The 20052-nt window shown below is 41.0% G+C and overlaps 1 protein-coding gene across 4 annotated transcripts in view; it reads right to left on the bottom strand.

Moving 5' to 3' along the window:
• ccdc125 (coiled-coil domain containing 125) overlaps nucleotides 1-19970 on the bottom strand; it is a 29375-nt gene extending 9405 nt beyond the window's left edge. For 2 of the 4 annotated variants that reach the window (XM_035945900.2, XM_055011559.1), the window contains exons 1-8: nucleotides 19827-19958; nucleotides 15373-15646; nucleotides 14979-15040; nucleotides 14800-14886; nucleotides 9673-9750; nucleotides 8314-8399; nucleotides 8144-8226; nucleotides 7790-7902 (exon numbers count right to left, since the gene is read on the bottom strand). In XM_035945900.2, the coding sequence (XP_035801793.1) occupies nucleotides 7790-7902; nucleotides 8144-8226; nucleotides 8314-8399; nucleotides 9673-9750; nucleotides 14800-14886; nucleotides 14979-15040; nucleotides 15373-15625 (762 nt within the window). In that variant the 5' untranslated portion in view covers nucleotides 15626-15646; nucleotides 19827-19958. Of the gene's footprint in view, nucleotides 1-7789; nucleotides 7903-8143; nucleotides 8227-8313; nucleotides 8400-9672; nucleotides 9751-14799; nucleotides 14887-14978; nucleotides 15041-15372; nucleotides 15647-19826 lie in introns of all 4 variants that reach the window. The other 2 variants (XM_035945899.2, XM_055011558.1) reach the window with 2 other exon arrangements.
• Between the last annotated feature and the right edge of the window lie 82 nt (nucleotides 19971-20052).

The raw sequence follows: 20052 nt of genomic DNA, 5'->3' as shown, positions 1-20052 counted from the left end.
GTAACATATATTTATTTAATATGTATTTAATGCTTTGCTGTTTTAGCATAGTTACTGTCAGTTTAGACATACAACTGACAAGCAGTAAAATAAGTCGCCTGATTTAAAAAACAGTGTCAGGGCTTTATTGTTTGAGTTCATATTTTGCTTATATAATTCATATTCCTAACTAATCTCTTTTGTGATCAAAGTAGCAAAAAGTAAAACATCTAATTTACACAAAGCCTACAGAGAGTGCAGGAAATAGGTGACTCAACAGGATACAGTTTTGATTTTTGCCAATATAATTGATCATTGTATCAATTAGACAAAAAAATACATCACATCCTTCCTACAAATGTCACAGATATGTCATCAAGTATAGTGGCTTTGGAAGCTTCCATGGGGACCTTATTTGTATTTGGACTGCATCTTTCTTATAGATCTCTGATAACATTGATAGTTGCTTCATTTAAACCATGTCTTCATCCATGTGTCTTTTAGACTCTGTATCAACTAAAGTGTTCATTGACATTTTTCTGAGGTCACTATGAATAAACATCTTTTTAAAAGCCTACTCTTGATCCAAGTGTTTAGAACCACAACAGACCAATGCCCAAGCTCTCCTCCACATCTAAAATCTTTGAAATAGCTGTTGAAAAACTTGTCGCACAGTGACTGACAATCTGCAACAGTCATACAGTCATGGAAAAAAATATTAGACCACCCTTATTTTGTTCAATTTCTTGTTCATTTCAAAGCCTGGTACAACTAAAGGTGTATTACCTGAAGAATACAAAGAAAATGTAGGTGATTGCACAATACTTTAAGTCCTATTTGACGTGCTTCAGCTAAATTGTATTCCCAGGGTATATAAGAGGCCCCATTTCACGTCATAAGCAGCACTACACATGCAAAGGCCTAGAGTGGTTTCCTGCTTACATTCAAGCCGTAGCACAACTCAGAGGTCGTCAGCTCTCAAATAATGCCTAAAACAAAAGAATTATGTGAAGCCACAAAGGTACCCATCTTGGCACTGCTGGAAATTGGCATGAGTGAAAGACAGGTAGCGGAAAAACTGAACATCTCCAAGACAGCCATTCATTACACCAAGAAAAAACAAGGCAAACATGGTACTACCAAATTGTTAGCTGGTCACAGCAGGAAACATCTTTCTACCCTACCAGATGACTACGCACTCATCCGTTCCTGTGTCAGGAATCGTCATCAGACATCCAGGGATCTTAAAAATGAGTGGGCACTGTTGAGAAATGTGACTTGTTCAATGAGAACAGTTGGAAACCAACTTCCTGAAGCTGGTCTGAAGTCACACAGGGCACAGAAGAAGCCCTTTATCAATGAAAGATAGAGGAAAGCCTGATTACTCTTTGCTGGGGATCACAGTAATTGGACTGTTGATGGTTGAGCTAAGGTTCTCTTCAGAATTCAATTTTCAGTTGATGCACACTCCAGCCAACTTACAGGTTAGGAGGAAGCCTGGAGAAGCCTACAAACCAGATTGTCTTGCCCCTACAGTAAAACATGGGGGTGGATTAGTGGCCATCTGGGGTTGTTTCAGTATGTGTGGAACAGGGCAAATGCAATTGTGTGAAGGGTGAATGAACCAGGTCATGTACAGAGCTACTCTTGAAAACAGTCTTCTTCCATCAGCTAGAAAACTCTTTCCTGCCTCCAATGACTGGATTTTCTTACAAGACAATGCCACTTGCCACACAGCAAGGTCAGTTAAAGCCTGGATAGAGAACCACAACATTGGAACCATGCCTTGCCCTGCTCAATCAGCAGATCTAAGTTCAATTGAAAACCTGTGTAAAATCATTAAATGCAAAATGGAGAACCATAAGCCCAAGCTCATCTTTCATTCAGAGATTCATCTCTCACTAGAACCAAGAATAGTAAACAAGTTATTTTATTTACCAGATTCGGCTCTGACACTGTGGAAATCCTGAAAAACTGAAAAAATGCAAGAATAACATTGCTGGTACACCCTGGCTGAGTGGCTCAAGTCATACCATTAGACAAACTTGTAGAAAGACCGAGCACAAATGTACAAAAGACAAACTCCAGGCCTTATATATAATTTTTTTTAAAAATTGCTTAAGACAGTCTCAAAGCTTCATTAACACTGCCAACACAACACCACCTTGTTAAGGCACTAATGTCTCTGTGATCATGGAATTCATGTTGTTGAAGGCAATAGCTTCGGGGGGGGGGGGGGGGGGGGGGGTCGTTCAAGGCCAAATGGTCAGAGAGGAGGAGTCCAACTAAGAGCGATTCAAACACCCCAGTGAATTGGTGAACAAGAGGGTACAGGATCTCACACAGCACTGACAAACTGAGGCCTCCTTCTGGAGCCAGGCCCAGGAGGGGACCTTGCCAGTGAGTGTCTGGTGACTGAACCTTGACCAATTGGGCACGGCCACTGCCCAAAAGATCTACACAGATCAACTGGTCAATGGGTCTACCACCTGCATAATTTGGTTTCAGGGTCAGGTGCACTGCATGCAAGGGACGGGGCACATAGATGTGCTTTCTTGAAATCTCTGGGTAGAAGGGATTTCACATTTGGATTCCATCCGTCTGTTGGGAGACTTAAATGCTCATGTGAGTAATGATGGAGGAGCCTGAAGTGGAAATATTGGGAATAATGCCTTGCCTGACCTACCTCATTGATTGACTTTGTGGTTATACCATCAGACCTCTGGTCATTGGTCTTGGTTAGGTAAAGTAAGGAGCAGAGCTATCAACTAAACACCACCTGGTGGTGAGTTGGAGCAGATGGTGAGGAAGGCATATGTGGTGAAGGTAAAATGCAAGAAGTCATGAAGGCCGTTTAATATGGAGTCTTAAACTCCCACCTACAAAAGAATTTCTCATATACACTATATTGCCAAAAGTATTCACTCACCTGCCTTGACTTGCATATGAACGTAAGTGAGATCCCATTCCTAATCCATAGGGTTCAATGTGATGTCGGTCCACCCTTTGCAGCTACAACAGCTTCAATTCTTCTGGGAAGGCTGTCCACAAGGTTTAGGAGTGTGTTTATGGGAATTTTTGACCATTCTTCCAGAAGCGCATTTGTGAGGTCACACACTGATGTTGGACGAAAAGGCCTGGCTCTCAGTCTCCGCTCTAATTCATCCCAAAGGTGTTCTGTCGGGTTGAGGTCAGGACTCTGTGCAGGCCAGTCAAGTTCATCCACACCTGACTCTGTCATCCATGTCTTTATGGACCTTGCTTTGTGCACTGGTGCACAGTCATGTTGGAAGAGGAAGGGGCCAGCTCCAAACTGTTCCCACAAAGTTGGGAGCATGGAATTGTCCAAAATGTCTTGGTATGCTGAAGCATTCAGAGTTCCTTTCACTGGAACTAGGGGGCCAAGCCCAGCTCCTGAAAAACAACCCCACTCCATAATCCCCCCTCCACCAAAGTTTACACTTGGCACAATGCAGTCCGACAAGTATGGTTCTCCTGGCAACCGCCAAACCCAGACTGGTCCATCAGATTGCCAGATGGAGAAGCGCGATTCATCACTCCAGAGAACGCGTCTCCACTGCTCCAGAGTCCAGTGGCGGCGTGCTTTACACCACTGCATCCCACGCTTTGCATTGCACTTGGTGATGTATGGCTTGGATGCAGCTGCTCGGCCATGGAAACCCATTCCATCAAGCTCTCTGCTGAAGCACTGTTCTTGAGCTAATCTAAGGTCACATGAAGTTTGAAGGTCTGTAGCGACTGACTCTGCAGAAAGTTGGCGACCTCTTCGCACTATGCACCTCAGCATCCGTTGACCCCGCTCTGTCAGTTTACGCGGCCTACCACTTGGTGGCTGAGTTGCTGTCATTCCCACACACTTCCACTTTCTTATAATACAGCTGACAGTTGACTGTAGAATATTTATGAGTGAGGAAATGTCATGACTGGATTTGTTGCACATGTGGCATCCTATCACAGTTCCACGCTGGAATTCACTGAGCTCCTGAGAGCGATCCATTCTTTCACAAATGTTTGTAAAAGCAGTCTGCATGCTTAGGTGCTTGATTTTATACATCTGTGGCCATGGAAGTGATTGGAACACCTGATTCTGATTATTTGGATGGGTGAGCGAATACTTTTGGCAATATAGTGTATCTTGAGGGAGGGTGAGACATGGAATCTCAATGGGCCATGTTAAAATTTCCATTGCAGAGGCAGCTGTTAGGAGCTGTAGGCAAGTGGTCACCAGTGTCTTTAGCAGTGGCAAACTAAGAACCTGCTGGGGGACACCAGCAGTAATGGAGGCCATCAAGCAGAAGAAGGTCTTCTGACTTGGTTGGCTCAGGGATGTCCTGCAGTAGCTGATAACATGGGGTTAGAAGGGCTGCAGTTGCAGCGATCACAGAAGCTAAAACTTGTGTGTCGGAGGAGTTAAGGAGTGTTTGGAGAGGAACTTTCAGTTGGTATCAGGAGGGTTCTGGCAAATTGACTGATGCCTCAGAAAGGAAAAGCAGGGTTTAGCCCTGGTTGTGTTTAGTCGGGGATGAGAACTGATGACCTGGACTGAGAATATTGTTGGATGGTGGAAAGAGCACTTTGAGGAGCTCCAAAGCTCCAAAGCTCCAAAACCCAACCAACATGTCCTCTGTGGAGAAGGCAAAATCTGAAGACTCAAGGGAAGCCTCACCTATATTGTTGGCAGAGTCACTGAGGTAGTCAAGAAGCTCCTTAGTATCAAAGCATCAAGTATGAACAAGATTCAACCTAAGAAACTAAAGGCTTTGTAAGCTGCTGGACTGTCTTAGCTAACAAGTCTCTCTTGTGGCAAATAGAGGTCAATGACTGTGGAGTAGCTAAACAAAGTGGTGGTTTACCTTTACAGAATGATGACACCCAAAGTAAGAGCTATGTTTGAATTCTTGGCACAAAGTCAAACATATTTCTGTTAAGTGTTGGACTCTGACAAGGTTACGCTTTGTTGCCGATTTTGTTTGTAGTATTCAGAAGCAGGATCTCAGGGTGAGAAGGGTGTCCAGGTGAAGTGGGACAGTTGGCTTCATCAGACAGTGACTTTTAGTGCACACAATTTAGTTTAGAATATGATTTTTAGTCAAAAATCTTTAAGCACTCTACTCTGAATTTTTGAATTTTAATAAACAAGTCAGCAGCTTTGTGAGCAGTGACTTTTCTCAGCCCAGAACCATCATCAAAATGAAACAGATTTTATCTCACAAGGACATTATCCATGCTTTTATTAGTTCATGATTGGACCACTGTAGCTCCCTATATTAGGCCTGCCCAGGCCAACCTTACCTGACTAGAGTTAGGTCAAATTTCGGTGTCCAGCTCTTGTACAAAAAAAAAAAAAAAAAAAATACATACCATACCACTTTTGTTCTGGCTCTGTTACAGTGTGGGGGGAATTTTAACCCAAAGTGAGAGTGGCACAGAGCAGACGGCAGGCAGACTGTAATAAACAGGGTTTTTATTTACAATACAACAAACACTAACAAAAAACGGCAACTAAGGCCAGAACTCACTACACGTGAGAGAGGGAGGTAGGCAGGCTCCCGGGGGGCAGCACTTGAGGGGGAGGGGTGCGCCGGTGCTCACAGCAGCTGGCGGAGCACGGCAGCAGTGATCAGGAATGACTCCGGGTCCTCCTTGGGGAGCGGGCTGGCCAATCGGGGCAGTCCAGGGGGAAAGTTCACGTCCTCTCTCCAAGAGGATGGCAGGGTCCAGTCCTAGTCTGGAGGACTATCGGGGAGGTCCACGTCCCTGCACTGGAGGATGGTTGGGGGGGAAGGCAGGTTGCTCCAACGGTCGCAATGACGCATCACGTCTCGGAGTGGAGACCAAAATGACAGGAATCATCCGCTGCTGCACTGCACGCGTTGCCGGTCTTTACTGCAGAGCAGGATGAGAGATGAGCTGCAACTGCACAGGTCCTGCAGCTGCTCCACATCCTCTTTCATCAGGGCTGTGACAGGCTCATTTGCACTGGTTACCAGTGAATACAGAATTGAGTTTAAAATATATTTTGTTTCTTTAAATACTGAATTGTTTACACAATACATATGATAACTGATAATGTTAGATCTAGTATTCTGTCCCTAGGTCTCTTGTGTCATTATCAGAACTAATGCCTTCAATCTCCCACTCAAGACACTTGGCAGTAAGTTTTCCAGTTACTGCACCCAGGCTCTGGAACTGTCTCCTGTAACACATTAAATCTGGTTTCATCTCTGGCAATTTCAGATAAAATTCAAACAATCTTTTCCCATGTTTACGTTTAGTTCTTCCAGACGCTGCCACTATCATGTCCACTCTTAATTTCTTCTTATCGCACTGCTTTTTTTGTTCCTTTTTTGTACCTATTTTCTTAACCATCCTGTACGCTTCACCCTGGCTATCCTGTTGATTTGCCTAACATGTCTTTATATTCAAGTTTTTTGCGACTCATTTCACTTCCTCCATTCACTCATGTTGGTCAAGGCACGTGGCTACCCTCCCTACGCCCATTTTTTCTCGAGGTGTCTGACTATTCAAAGGGTGTTCTTCCCCTCCAATGTCACCAACATGTTTGCTCAGAGGGTTTTCCACCATTCCACTGAGTGTTTACCTTAATTTTTAGATTAGTAAGGTAATTTGATATAAGTTGGTATAGTGTATAATATTGTAGGGTAATAATATATAAGTATGTAGATTCTAAACCTTACGATTTCAACTTCCTTGATACATTTTTAAAGTCAATATTATTTGTCTGTTGGAAAACACTGTCTCAATGTGTGTCATTTTTTCATGCTATTTGAATAAAAGTGACTTGAATTAGGTGAAAATTTGCACAGAACTGGAGACTTTAGCTCAGGATTAAGTGACTCCATAGCACAACAGCACTATTGAAAGTCACCAAGAATTTTCTCAAAGCCTCAGACAATGGACTTGGTCCTGCTAGATCTCAGTACTGCATTTGATACAACTGATCATGATTTGATTTAAATCATCAGATAGATTGTAGTTTGTTCATGTCAGTAATGATTCTTTAGCACACACAAAAGAGTTACTTACATGCTTACCTTGGACAACATTATTATATTATTACTATGCAGATGTCACCTAGCTATACTTATCTACAAAGCCAGATAAACCAAATCAGTTAGGCAAACTTCAAGCATGTTTTGAAGACATATAGGCCTGGATGACCTATAGACCTCAGAAACACACTATCTAACCAGATAGTTAGTCCATATGGTTTTGCCATAGCCTCCAGTTTAACTGTAAAAGAACCTTATTATATTTGATCAGAATATGTCCTTTAACCCACACAAGAACAATGCCTGCTTTCAACTGAACATGAATGTAAAAATTAGGGACATCCTGTCTCACAATGCTGAAAAGCTAGTCCATGCATTTTTAGGCTGGACTATTGTAACTCCTTTTTATCAAGATGTCCGAAGAATTCTCTATAAAACCTCTGGCAATCCAAATTGTTGCAATCAGATTTCTAACAGGAACCAGTAAGAGAGATCATATTTCTCTCATATTGGCTCCTCTATATTGGTTCCCTGTAAAATCAAGAATAGAATTAATAAAAGTCTTTCTTGTCACCTACAAACTTCTGAACAACCAAGCTCCATCTAATCTTAAAGACCTTAATGTACCATATTGTTCAAATAGAGCACTTCACTCTCAGAATTCAGAATTATTTGTGATTCCTACAGTTTTGTGATGTTTTGTGACGTTTACTTTGACAGAAATGTGTTCAGTTTGTAGGAGTCATTCCTTGTCATGTGGATCAGTGCTCTCTCACCTCCAAAACACTGGTGTCTCTGTCTGGGCTGCACTGAGGTTGGGTTCCTTGGTAAACTCTCTGCTCCTTTACATTCAGCATAGAGAAGACCTCCAAGTATTTCCGACTGAGAGCTGCCAAACACATGCACGCACAATCTTTGTTATGATCCATTTGCAAATAAAGACCATGAAATCATTGCTCTACAAAAAACTTTTTACACAAGATGTTAATTACACACTGGTGGTTAGGAGCTGCATGAGGTTAACTCTACACATTGCCTTCTAGACAGATTCACTTCACTTCTCAGATGCGATCACTGGAGCCAACATGTCCAGGCAACCTCAAAATTCTTCTACATTATGCGTCATTTACCAGAGTTTTCTGCTTGGAGCCACTGGATCTTGGTGTCCTTTTCCTCTATGTTGTCGGTCAGAATCTGATTCTCACTCAGTAGTCTAATCACAACAATAACAACAAAAACATAGTTATAGTAGAATCAATGAAAATACATCCAAAAAGAGCGTATGCAGAGCCAATCCGACCTGTTGTATTTCTGCTCCCAGGATTGCTTCAGCTTCTTCATCTGTACTTGATGAAAGCTGAGCTCCCACTGTAAACTGTTCACCTCCTACAAGAAGTAAATTACTAGATTATGATCAGCAGATTGTAATTAGAGAAATAGTAGTGAGAAGATTTACAATGAAATTATTACATTACAACAAGGTGCATGCATCTAGTTTTACATATAGGCAGGCTTGGGGAGTAATGAAATACAAATAAAATGTTTTGTAATTAGGCTACAAATAAACAGCATTTTGTTAAAGTTACAGTACTTGGAAGTTCTGGCATATGGTTCTGTAAAGCGTCTTGAGACAATTTGAATTGTAATTGGTGCGATAACAAGGGCCAACTGAAGCTTAAAAGTGCTAACTGGAGCTAACAAAATCAACCAAGAGGAAACAAAAGCTAAACCGATAACTAGTACTAGTATCAGAACACATCTTTCAAGAAACCCTGCCAGTCCTGTACATAAGGCTATATACTAGTCCTAATGCAAAGTCCTATGACCTTTTCACTCATGGCCATATAACTATAGTGTTCCTTCCATCTGCCTTGAGTTCTAAAATCAGTCCAGTAGTGTAATCAGACAGTAATTCAAATCCCCATCATATGTCATCATAGTCCATATCTTCTGGTTTAGTTCATCTAAAAACAATGAGAGACTGAAATCATCCCATCCCCAAAGACGCATTCTTAAACAAACTGCTTGGATTGTCGATATGACTGTCCTACTTATTGTCATTGTGCTAGCAATTCCACAATGTACTGTGCCACATTTTATATATGCAAAAATTACTCAAAAGTGTCTGAGAGGTTCTCATTTTACTGCTCACTATAGAGCCTTTAATGTGTAAACAAGGACTGAATTTCCAACATTTTAATAAGAACAGAAAAATCCAAGTTTCTGTCAAAACATTAGAAAACAAAAATCAAGCTGACTCACTGGTCTGTTTACCAAAAAAATGATAGGTCAAATTCAAACATGTTTTTAAGTAAAACATGTTTAAATGTGGATTGTCCTAGATTCTTCGTCATTCATTACACTTGACCCATTTTGTATCTTCAGATACAATGCATAGAATTGCATAAATCTCTGTCTGGAATGCTCCTCACACCAGCTGAAATCACTCTGTTTGCAACATTAATCAGAAAAGTGTCTCCATGCCACCATTCTTGTGCTATTATAGTTTTTTTTTTTTTTTTTGTCACTGATGAACTAGAAATGAGAAGTTAGTCCCTGACTGTTAAACAGAAATCAGTTGAATGTTCAAGCAAATAGATCAAGCCCTTATTTGAGTAGTCTGTCATTTCATAAGTAGCAGATCAGTGAGATAAGTTACCTTCTCCAGAGCTTTGGCCTTGTCTTCACTTTTCTGGAGCATACTTTTAGTATGACTCGTGGCTTTGTCAAGAATGGCCTGTGTCAAGAAGAGCAGGTTTTAGTCATCAGTATACATTCATAGTCAGTTTATGTCCCAGGTGAACACCACAGACACTGGGTGTTCTAGCTGAATGAGAGCCACCGTCATAGACTTCAGAGAGAAAAGTGCCATCATTAGTAGCTTTACTTTGCACACACACACACACACACACACACTTTTTCTACAGGATGCCAGGCTAGCAGCTGTGTAGAACTGTCAAATTGTGCCTGTTTTTGGACTGTTAAGATTAAAAGGCAAGTAATTTGCAGCAGCTTTGCACTGAGGACAATGTTATGCTCTCATTTTTCATCCGCTGGTGGAACTTGCACCCTAGAAGTTTGGTTCAAAGAGCGTGACATAGATTATGTAGATGTTAATAAACTATTCTGACATTAACAGCAACTGGCGCTACAACCCCAGATGTATATAAAACCATTCCACTTCTCGTAAAAAATTTTTTTATCATATAGCCTCCCCCAAAACATACACTGATCATGCATAACATTATGACCACCTGCCTAAAATTGTGTTGGTCCTCCTTTTGCCGCCAAAACAGCCCTGACTCGTCGAGGCATGGACTCCACCAGACCCATGAAGGTGTGCTGTGACATCTGGCATCAAGATGTTAGCAGCAGATCTTTTAAGTCCTGTAAGTTGCGAGGTGGGGCCTCCATCGATTGGACATGGATCGGACAGGTTTGTCCAGCACATCCCACAGATGCTTGATTGGATTGAGATCTGGGGAATTTGGAGGCCAAGTCAAGAGCCACACTCAATCAGGCTATCAGAAAAGCAAAGCGTGCACATGCAGGGACTATTCAGAGCTTCTTCCATGACCCCAGCAACACCAGGAGCATGTGGCAGGGGATCCAGGCAATAACGGAGTACAAGGCTGCTCCTTCACGGTTTGACAACAGTCCACACTTCCTCAATGAACTGAATACATTTTTCTTTCATTTTGGAAGTAATACTGTTACAGCCCTGGGCCTTTGCGCTCCTCCTCTTTGGTTGTCATTTCCATTATCAACAGCTGCGAGCCCGTTATCCATCTTCGTCCGCCCCACCTCCATGGTTTTGACCCGCCTGCCACCAAGGAGCTGAAGACGGATTGGTCCTGGGAAGACGACCTCCACCACTCCAGGTGCCAAGGCGACCTCAAAAGGCTCAGTCATGCAGCATTCGGCGGCAGTTCAGGAGCTGAGCTGTCCAGACAGGGGTTGATGAGTGCTGATTGTTGAGCTTTTGAGCATATCAACAGATCTGTGGTATATTCTGATGTATACCAAACTCATTGTTGGATAGGAGTGCTACTGCCCTGTATTTTTTGGTTAGGGGTTACTTTGCATTAATTATCTGTTATTTCGTTTCAGTAGGTTAACTTCAACTTGTGGGTAAAGTTCACTTTAGGTTATGTTTTGTCCTTTTCTTTTCAGTAGCACCTGTCTGCATTGAATTTACACATTGTTTTGTTGTATTTCCTTTTTTTTGTTTGTTTTTGTGAACATACTTTTACTAAAATAAACAACAGCCATTCACTCCTTAACTCAGCGTTGGATTTACTTTCTTTTGTTACAAACCGGCTACCCTAGACAGCCAGGTCGTAACAAATACCAACAACCCTGCAACAAAAACCAGACCCCTCCCTGATGAAGCAGCACCAAATCTCAGCTTGGCTGCAGTCCAAAAGACCCTGGCGAAAGTGAATGTGCGCAAGGCAGCAGGCTCTGACAACATTCCAGGACAAATACTCAGGGAATGTGCTGACCAGCTGGCACAGGTGCTTACGGACATCTTTAACAAGTCGCTGGAGCAGGCTGTTGTTCCATCATGTTTTAGTAGGTACATACACCAGCTATTGTATGTTCTGTTTGACAATAAAAATGGCTATTTCTATTCTCTTCTATTCTATTCTATTCTATTCTATTCTTGTTGATAGGACTGCAACTTTACTGCATACATCACTCACCACTGTTGCCCCTCTGAAAAAGAAGGCAATAAATTATGACAAAAAAGCTCCATGAACAACTGTGTATCTTCAATCAGAATTCAAGAAGACTGGAAAGGAAGTTCCACTCTGCAAATTCAGAGGAAGTTCATCTTCCTAGAAAAATAGTTTTCTCACATATAAAAAAGCAATTTGTACGACAGGAACTGCTTATCATTCATCTTTAACTGAAGGAAACAAAAACAACCTCAGGTTTCTTTAAAGTGCTGTATTCAGGGTGACAAAGAGTTATAGCTCTGTGGAACCTTCTGTTCTTTTACCTCTCAGTGGTGAAGATTTCATGACATTCTTCAGCAAAACAATTTGAATATTAAGACAAAAAATCATCAGCTTGTCTTTTGATGCACCATGGCGGCAAGGATTTTGCCCGTATTGAAACTGGCCACCAAGGTGACCACTGCAGGGGGAGCCCTGTACGTTGCTGTTGACTCCAGTCTGTTGGGAAGCAGTGAGCAGGGCTCACAGGCCCTAGAGAAGGCCAAAGCAGCAATACCACCTGCCGCAGAAGAATGGATGAAGTACTTTGGCGTGGAGGAGTGCGGTGGACCATCTCAAGTCTTTCTGAGGCTCCAACAAAAGCAAGTGATTACACAAATCAGGGAATTCAGTACCTGAAGGACCTCACTAAGGAGACAGGAACTATTTGGGGGACCCTACACTTTCGATCCGTTTGACTTTTGCACTTGAGAAAGACATTACTTCTTCAAAAGTTGTAACCCCTCCATGAGAAAGAAGAAACACACAACCAGAAAGGAAACTCTAAATGAAAATAATTTGCCAAAAGCAGTCCGAACTACCCCATATGAGCTTGAAGAACATCGTGTAACGTATAATGTGTCTGTTTATTATTTTTTAGGTTTTATGCGTCCATAGAACCAGATTTATACTTGGACTGCTTCTCTGCTGTAAATTTCTCAGAGCTCACACTGACAGTCAATTCTTCCACACCAGCAACATGTTTGTTAGACCCCATCCCCACTAGATTGTTCAAGGATGTATTTCCTTTAATTCACACTCCAGTAGTAGATATGATCAACCTCTTTTTATTAACAGGCTACATACTGCAGACTTTTAAAGTTGCTGTAATCAAACCACTACTGAAAAAGCCTACTCTGGATCCAGGGGTTTTAGCCAATAATAGACCTATATACAACCTCTTTTTTACTTCTAAAATTCTTGAAAAAGGTTGCTGCAAGCCAATTATCTGATCATCTGCACAGAAATAGTTTGTAGAGTCTCAGTCAGGATTTAGAATGCATCATAGTACAGAGACAGCACTGGAAATGTCACCAATGATCTTCTAATAGCTTCGGCCCGTAGACTACTTTCTATTCTTGTTCTACTGGATCTCAGTGCTGCATCTGATACAGTTGATCACAGCATCTTACTACAAAGACTGGAACATGTTATTGGGATTAAAGGAACTGCGCTAAACTGGTTTAAGTCATATTTATCAGACAGATTCCAGTTTGTTCATGTTGATGATGATTCTTCCACTCACACCAGAGTAAGTTATGGAGTCCCACAGATCTCTGTGTTAGGATCAATACTATTTACTTTGTACATGCTTTCCTTAGGCAACAACATTAGGAAGTGCTGCCTAAATTTCAATTGTTATGCAGATGACACTCATTTTTATGGGTATCTATAAAGCCAAATTAATCTAATCAGTTAGTCAAACTCCAGGGAGGCCTGAAGGACATAAAGGCCTGGATGACTAATAGTTGTCCTCATTTAAATTCAGATAAAACTGAAGTTAATTTATTTGAAACTAAACACCACAGAAACACACTAACTAGATAGTTATTCTAGGTGACATTGCTGTAGCCTCCAGTTCTACTGTAAAGAACCTTGGAGGTATTTTTGATCAGGATATACTCCCAGTCAAAAGTTTGGGCACAGCTTCTCTATTTATTTGTATTATTTTGTACATTGTAGATTAATACTGAAGATTAACCCTTTTTTTGTTTACAACATAATGATGCTGAAACACTAATCAATGCATTTGTAACTTCTAGGCTGGACTACTATAATTCCCTATTATCAGAATGTTCCAATAATTCTCTGAAAAGCCTCCAGCCAATACAAATGCTGCAGACAGAGTTCTGACAGGAACCAGTAAGAGAGATCATATTTCTCCAGTATTAGCTTCTCTTCATTAGTTCCCAGTAAAATCCTGAATAAAATTTCAAATCCTGCCTCTCACATATAAAACTCTTAATGATCAAGCTCCATCTTATCTTAAACATCTTATTGTACCATATTATCCTAGCAGAGCACTTTTCTCTCAGACTGCAGGTTTACTTGTAGTCCTCTATCCTTCTCTCCTCTCTGTTTCTTCCATACAGTTAATTATCATCGTAGCATGTCGCTAACTCTGTGTCTCCCCTGATGTCCTGTGTTTGTTCTCTCTGCTGATGTCTCTGGATCTGGAGCTACACATCTCTCATCTGACCTCAGTGACCTCCAAAATGTTCACCATTTTGTTTGTATTGTTTGTCTCTTCTCCATCTGCTATCCTGTTATCCCCCTCCCCTCTCATCTCCACTCTCACCCCAGCCGGTTGAGGCAGATGGCCGCCTAATCTGAGCCTGGTTCTATCTGAGTTTTTTTTTTTCTTCTTTCTCCCAATTATAGGGTTTTTTTTTTCCTTTGGTTACTTCCTACTGTCACCAACTGCTTGCTCACATGGAATCCAAAGGCAGCTTTAGATAGCTGAGCTCTCTGTTCTTTCTTAATGATTTGTAAGGACCTTTACCTTACTATGTGAAGTGCTATGACATGATGTTGTGAATTGGTGCAATATAAATTGAAGTGAACTGAATTATACTGAATTTTGAGAGTATCAGACTGACAGATAAAACAGAATTAGCACAGTTTCTAACAGTTTAAACAAAGTCCTTGTCACACAATAGAAGCAAAAGCTATGAGACCAGGATTGGTTCATTTTCATACAATACAATCTAGCAAATGGCTGCTTCATCAATGCCTATTTTTTCTTAGGGTTTTACTAGTACTTCAGTAGGTGTGTGTTGCGCTACCTTCCCCTGTAGGATCTTCAGAGCTTCAAATTTTCCTTCAAGGTAGCGATTTGTTACATCCAGGTCACAGCATAATACATCGATCACCTGTCAACACAGCAAAACAATTAGATCATCTTTTCCAGGTTGGAAGCAAGCACACATAGGTATATCAACTATAATTAAATCATTTTTTCTACCTCGGTTGCTTCCTGTAGTCTTTCTCTCAGTTCTTCTTTGGATAAGTCAACCAAGGACCCTGCTGATTAACAAAACATGTTTTCAAGCATATGTTTTATGCAGGAAAATGTTTCAAAAAGGTTTTTGTTTATTGGTGTTCATAAATTCAGCACTTCACTTTGAGGCTAAACTTGCTATTTAAGTAAAGATTGTTTATTATGCTGTGAAAAAAACAGTTTTTGTATGCACCTACTCTATTATTTTGTATCTCTTGTGTTGATGGTTCTGGACTTTAACCCTAACTGTTCTGATCTTTGTAAGCATTGACTGATGATAATGGCATGGTGCTTTTATTATTTTATTCTTGTTTAGCTCCTTCGTTACAATGAAGGGCCAATTGGCAGACCTTCTTACCAAAGAGTGGTAACTTCCAGCGGGCTCTCTCTGCAGTCTTTGGAGCAGGGATCCAGGCTGCCTCTCCTGCTTCGCTGCTGCGTATGATCAACTCTGCTCTGAGTAGAAGGCTCTCTGAGAGACCTGCAAATCTTTGGCTCCTCTTCCTAGTGGAACTGGGAGTTTCACTGACCCCCATCCCATCACCCAGGTCTCCATCCAACATGTCATCTTCCAGGCTCCACGCCTCATTGACCTCACTAACTTCTTGCATCTGTATCAGGTCAAACCCAGCCTGGATCAAACCACATATTGATTTTATAAAAAGTAGGTAAACAAATTTTATATTTTAAAGCAGTTTTCTTAACTGATAGTTGGTTACAAAAACAATGATTTATTAATTAATGGTTGAAACAAGTGAAATACAGTGGTTGTTTCTCCATCTGCAGATGTAGGATCAACCAACCCTACTCAACTTTAAAACAATGACAGAACAGATGTTCTTCCTTCTGAAGCTCTAGAATTAAGACATTTACAGTCCTCAGATTGGCAACAGGGTCCACTGTGATCAGCATAGCAAAGATACCAAGTGACCCACACCAGATGTGGAATCCAAAAGAAAAACACCTTCCACGTCTGTCAGGATGGTGTGAAGTTTGTACTTCTAGCAGTAGGCCACAAAAAGGTACAAGGGTACTTAATGAAGTTCTTGGTCTCACCCAGCTACTGATACCTGTACTGTGTGGATAGACACATTGTCTATATAGACCTATGGAGAATTCCACAGCGCATATTTCCAGACAAAGATACTCAAAATGCGTATTACACCACATTTTGGCTGAGTGATGGGCTCAACCTTGCCATCTTTTGATCCAAGACCATCCTGATGAATCTGAGCAATTCTGGTTGCAACATCTTAATCAGACACTGAACAAGGCTGGTCTCCTCCACTTCTCCAAGACAGACACACAAACTTTGCTTAGCCTTTGTAAAAGCTCACCTGAGCACACAAAAAAGGTTTTTGTTGTCATAGACAATCTGCAGAAAAAAATATGGCCTTTGGCAGCATTGGACCTTTCAATTAGACAATAATCTAAAAGAAACGGCCAAAGCGGTGAAAAAAAATGGTGAACAGAAAATATGAAAATGTCTAGTCAGAGTTGACACCTGAATCCCACTGAGAATATAGGAATCAGTTACTGAACGGAAAAGTTCAATCTCAAAGACCTGGAGATCGTCACAATGAGGAATGGAACAAAATCCTAGCAAAGACATGCAGAAAGCTGGTTAGAGATTATGAGAACTACTTAATGTAGAGGTAAATAAAGGCTTTGTTAATAATTACTCAAGAAGGATATGTAACAGGATATATAACATTTTTACTAAATATGTAAAAACAAAACAGAAAATGGCCTTTTGATAGATTGGCCACTTGTCCAGTGTGTACATAACAGGCTCCAACCCTCCCTCAACTTTCAGAACAGGAGTAAAGCAATGTAAAGAAAATGGTTGGACAAAACAGAAATAGTTGTATTTCTCATTACTATCGAGAACATGATGTGTCACCATGGTTTGACACCTGATGTCATATCTCGTCCTACTACCTGTCCACTGGACCCGACACCATCCAAACTCTTATGAACCATGTCCCCAGCACTTAACCCTGCAGTAACACACATCATCAACTCCTCACTTGCTATGAGTGTGTTGCCCGCTGCATTTTAGAAAGCTTGAGTCACTCCAATACTCAAAAAAACCTACACTCGACTCAGCCCAGGTCAAAAACTACAGACCAGTTTCACTCCTGCCCTTCCTGTCTAAAATACTTGAGCGAACTGTCTTCAACCAAGTCTCTGCTTTCTTCTCTAACAGCATCCTGTATGACCCAAGTCAGTCTGGTTTGAAACAGGGTCACTCCACTGATACCGCACTCCTATCTGTAACAGAATTAATGTGTTCTGCTAGAGCTGCTGGACAGTTTTCAGCTCTATTGTTGTTAGCTCTGTCAGCAGCTTCTGACACGGTCAACAATCAAATCCTCCTCTTCACACTCACTGAGCTCGGCAACTCAGGATCTGCTCTCCACTGGTTCGTGTCCTACCTCTCCGGAGATACAGCCTATCCACAGAGATTTCTCAAGGCACAGTGCTGGGTCTCCTCCTCTTCTTGATATTCAAAACCTCACTTGGCGTAATAATCCACTCCCATGGTTTCTAATATAATTACTATGCTGATGACACTAACTTCTTCCTGTCATCCCCCTGGATGACCATACTGTCTCTGCCCGGACCTCATCATGCCTCGCCGATATCTCGGCATGGATGAAAAAACACCACCTTTAACTCAACCTCTCCGAGACTGAACTCCTTGTCATCCCAACCAGTCCCTCTATACAACAAGAAATAAACATCCAGCTTGAATCAGCCCAACTCAATGAAGTCTGCCAGAAACTTGTGTGTCATGATTGATGATCAACTAACTTCAAGGCTCATGTTGCCTCTGTTGCTAGGTTGTCCCAATTCACCCTGTACAACATCAGGAAGCTCAGACCTTTACTGGCCACGTTTACATTAAGTTTTTTAATTCAGAATTATTAATTTGGAATTAACTCATTCGGAATTAAAGTTTTGTGCTTCGCGTTTACATGGAAATATTAATTCCGAATTAAGGTTTACATGGACTGCACGTTTATCCCCTTCCTTAATTCCGCTTTAACGCTTGGGCGTTGGAAAGGATTCTGATTGGACAGGGAGTGGACGTGATGTATCCCTGTTTACCGGAAGAAAACAAACTCCATTTGCCTTGGCATTTCTTTTCCCCAACAACATGGAGGAACAACTAATAAGCACGCTTTTCGCTTTGCTTTTTATTGTCGTTTTGGAACAGCAACTCGACAATGGCGTACTACTTCTGTTGCGTCACTTGAGAAGGAGAAGAGAGATAGAATACCGGAGAAAGGAGGCAGATGACCAAGCTGTGTACGTCACTACGTCATCGCTACGTGAGGAGCCAAGCATGCGCAGAATGACCGGAATTAACTAAGGCAGAATTAACTGTATACATGAATAGAACATACACAGGAATTAGTTTATTCGGAATTAACATCGGAATAAACCAGGTAGTTTATTCGGAATTAAGTTTATTTGGAATTAACTTTTTAATTCAGAATTAAGTGTTTACAAGGATATTTTAAAGTGGAATTAACTCTAATTCCGAATTAAAGAGGAATTAAAGGTCACATGTAAACGTGGCAACTGTCTGAACATGCAGCACAACTCCTTTTCCAGGCTCTCGTAATATCACCATCAAGTCCTGCAATTCCTTACTGGCAGGCTTCCCTTCATGCACAGTCAAACCTCTGGAGATGATCTAGAATGCAGCAACCCATCTGGTTTTCAACCCGCCAATAACAGCACTGTAACCCCACTGTTCAGATTGCTTCACTGGCTTCCAGTTTCTGCCTAGATAAAATTCAAAACTCTGACACTTGCATTCAAAACTAAAATGAAAACAGCTCCCTCCTACCTGATCTCTCTCATTCAGGTCTACACTCCCTCTCGTTTACTACGCTCAGCGAACAAAAGGCACCTGATACAACCACCACAACAGGGCCCAAGGTTGATAGCTAGACTGTTCTCTTCTGTGGTTCTCCGGTGGTGGAACGAGTTAAAAATTCTGTTCGATTAGCAAAATCCCTTTCAGTCTTTTAGAAAAGGCAAAAAAACCCTAGCTCTTCAATAAATACCTTTTCACGTGACAGACTGCAAAAAGAAACAAAACAATTCCGCACTGCCTGTGGACACCAAAACCTATTATCACACTTGAACTTGTTTTATGGCACTAATCCAGGTTGTTTTCACCTGACGAGATCCTTGCTTGTATTGTATCTTCTCCCAGGTGTACACTACAAGTCAAAAGCTTGGACACACCTTCTCATTTTATGGTTTTTCTTTATGACTATTTACATTGTAGATTCTCACTGAAGGCATTAAAACTATGAATGAACACATATGGAATAATGTAAAAAAAAGTGTGAAATAAGTCAAAACATGTTTTATATTTTAGATTCTTCAAAATAGCCACCCTTTGCTTTGATTACTGCTTTGCACACTCTTTTCGTTCTCTCGATCAGCTTGATTGTAAATTACTGAAAAAACTTCAGAATTCAAAAATACAGTGAAATGTCATGTTAAATGTCATGACTCCTAGTTTTTAATGAATTACTTGCTCTTACCTGCAATTTTAAAAGCAATAAACTTTATATTCCTCGGTCTAGTGCTTTCCAAACTCCTCCAACACAAACACAAAGGTTTAATCAACAGAAACATGTAATAGCTGAGTGTTACCTGAGAGCTGAAACAAAATTAACACAAACTACAAGGACACTATCCTATCTATCCTTACATAGCAGACAACAGAGTGCAAATAAAATGATTTCTGCCTATTAAAAGTATTAAAATAAAATTTCAACATACCTCTTTTGTAAAAATGCAATCTATATATTGACTGCAAGTAATACATTAGTTAGTATAGTTGAAAACACTGCTAAAGGAGGGATCATTTCTTGCCTTTAAGTTGAGTTTAGTGAGTTCGTCCAGCTGCAGATAGTCAGTGAGTCACCATCACCAGACGGAATGTTTAAATAGCTTGATGAGAAACTGGAGAGTAAATATTGGAAGAAGGGGTGTGTGAAGGGAGAGT

Source organism: Amphiprion ocellaris, chromosome 6 (genome assembly GCF_022539595.1).
Source record: "Amphiprion ocellaris isolate individual 3 ecotype Okinawa chromosome 6, ASM2253959v1, whole genome shotgun sequence".
NCBI classification, from domain to species: domain Eukaryota; kingdom Metazoa; phylum Chordata; class Actinopteri; family Pomacentridae; genus Amphiprion; species Amphiprion ocellaris.
This window is presented reverse-complemented; position numbering and strand designations above follow the sequence as displayed.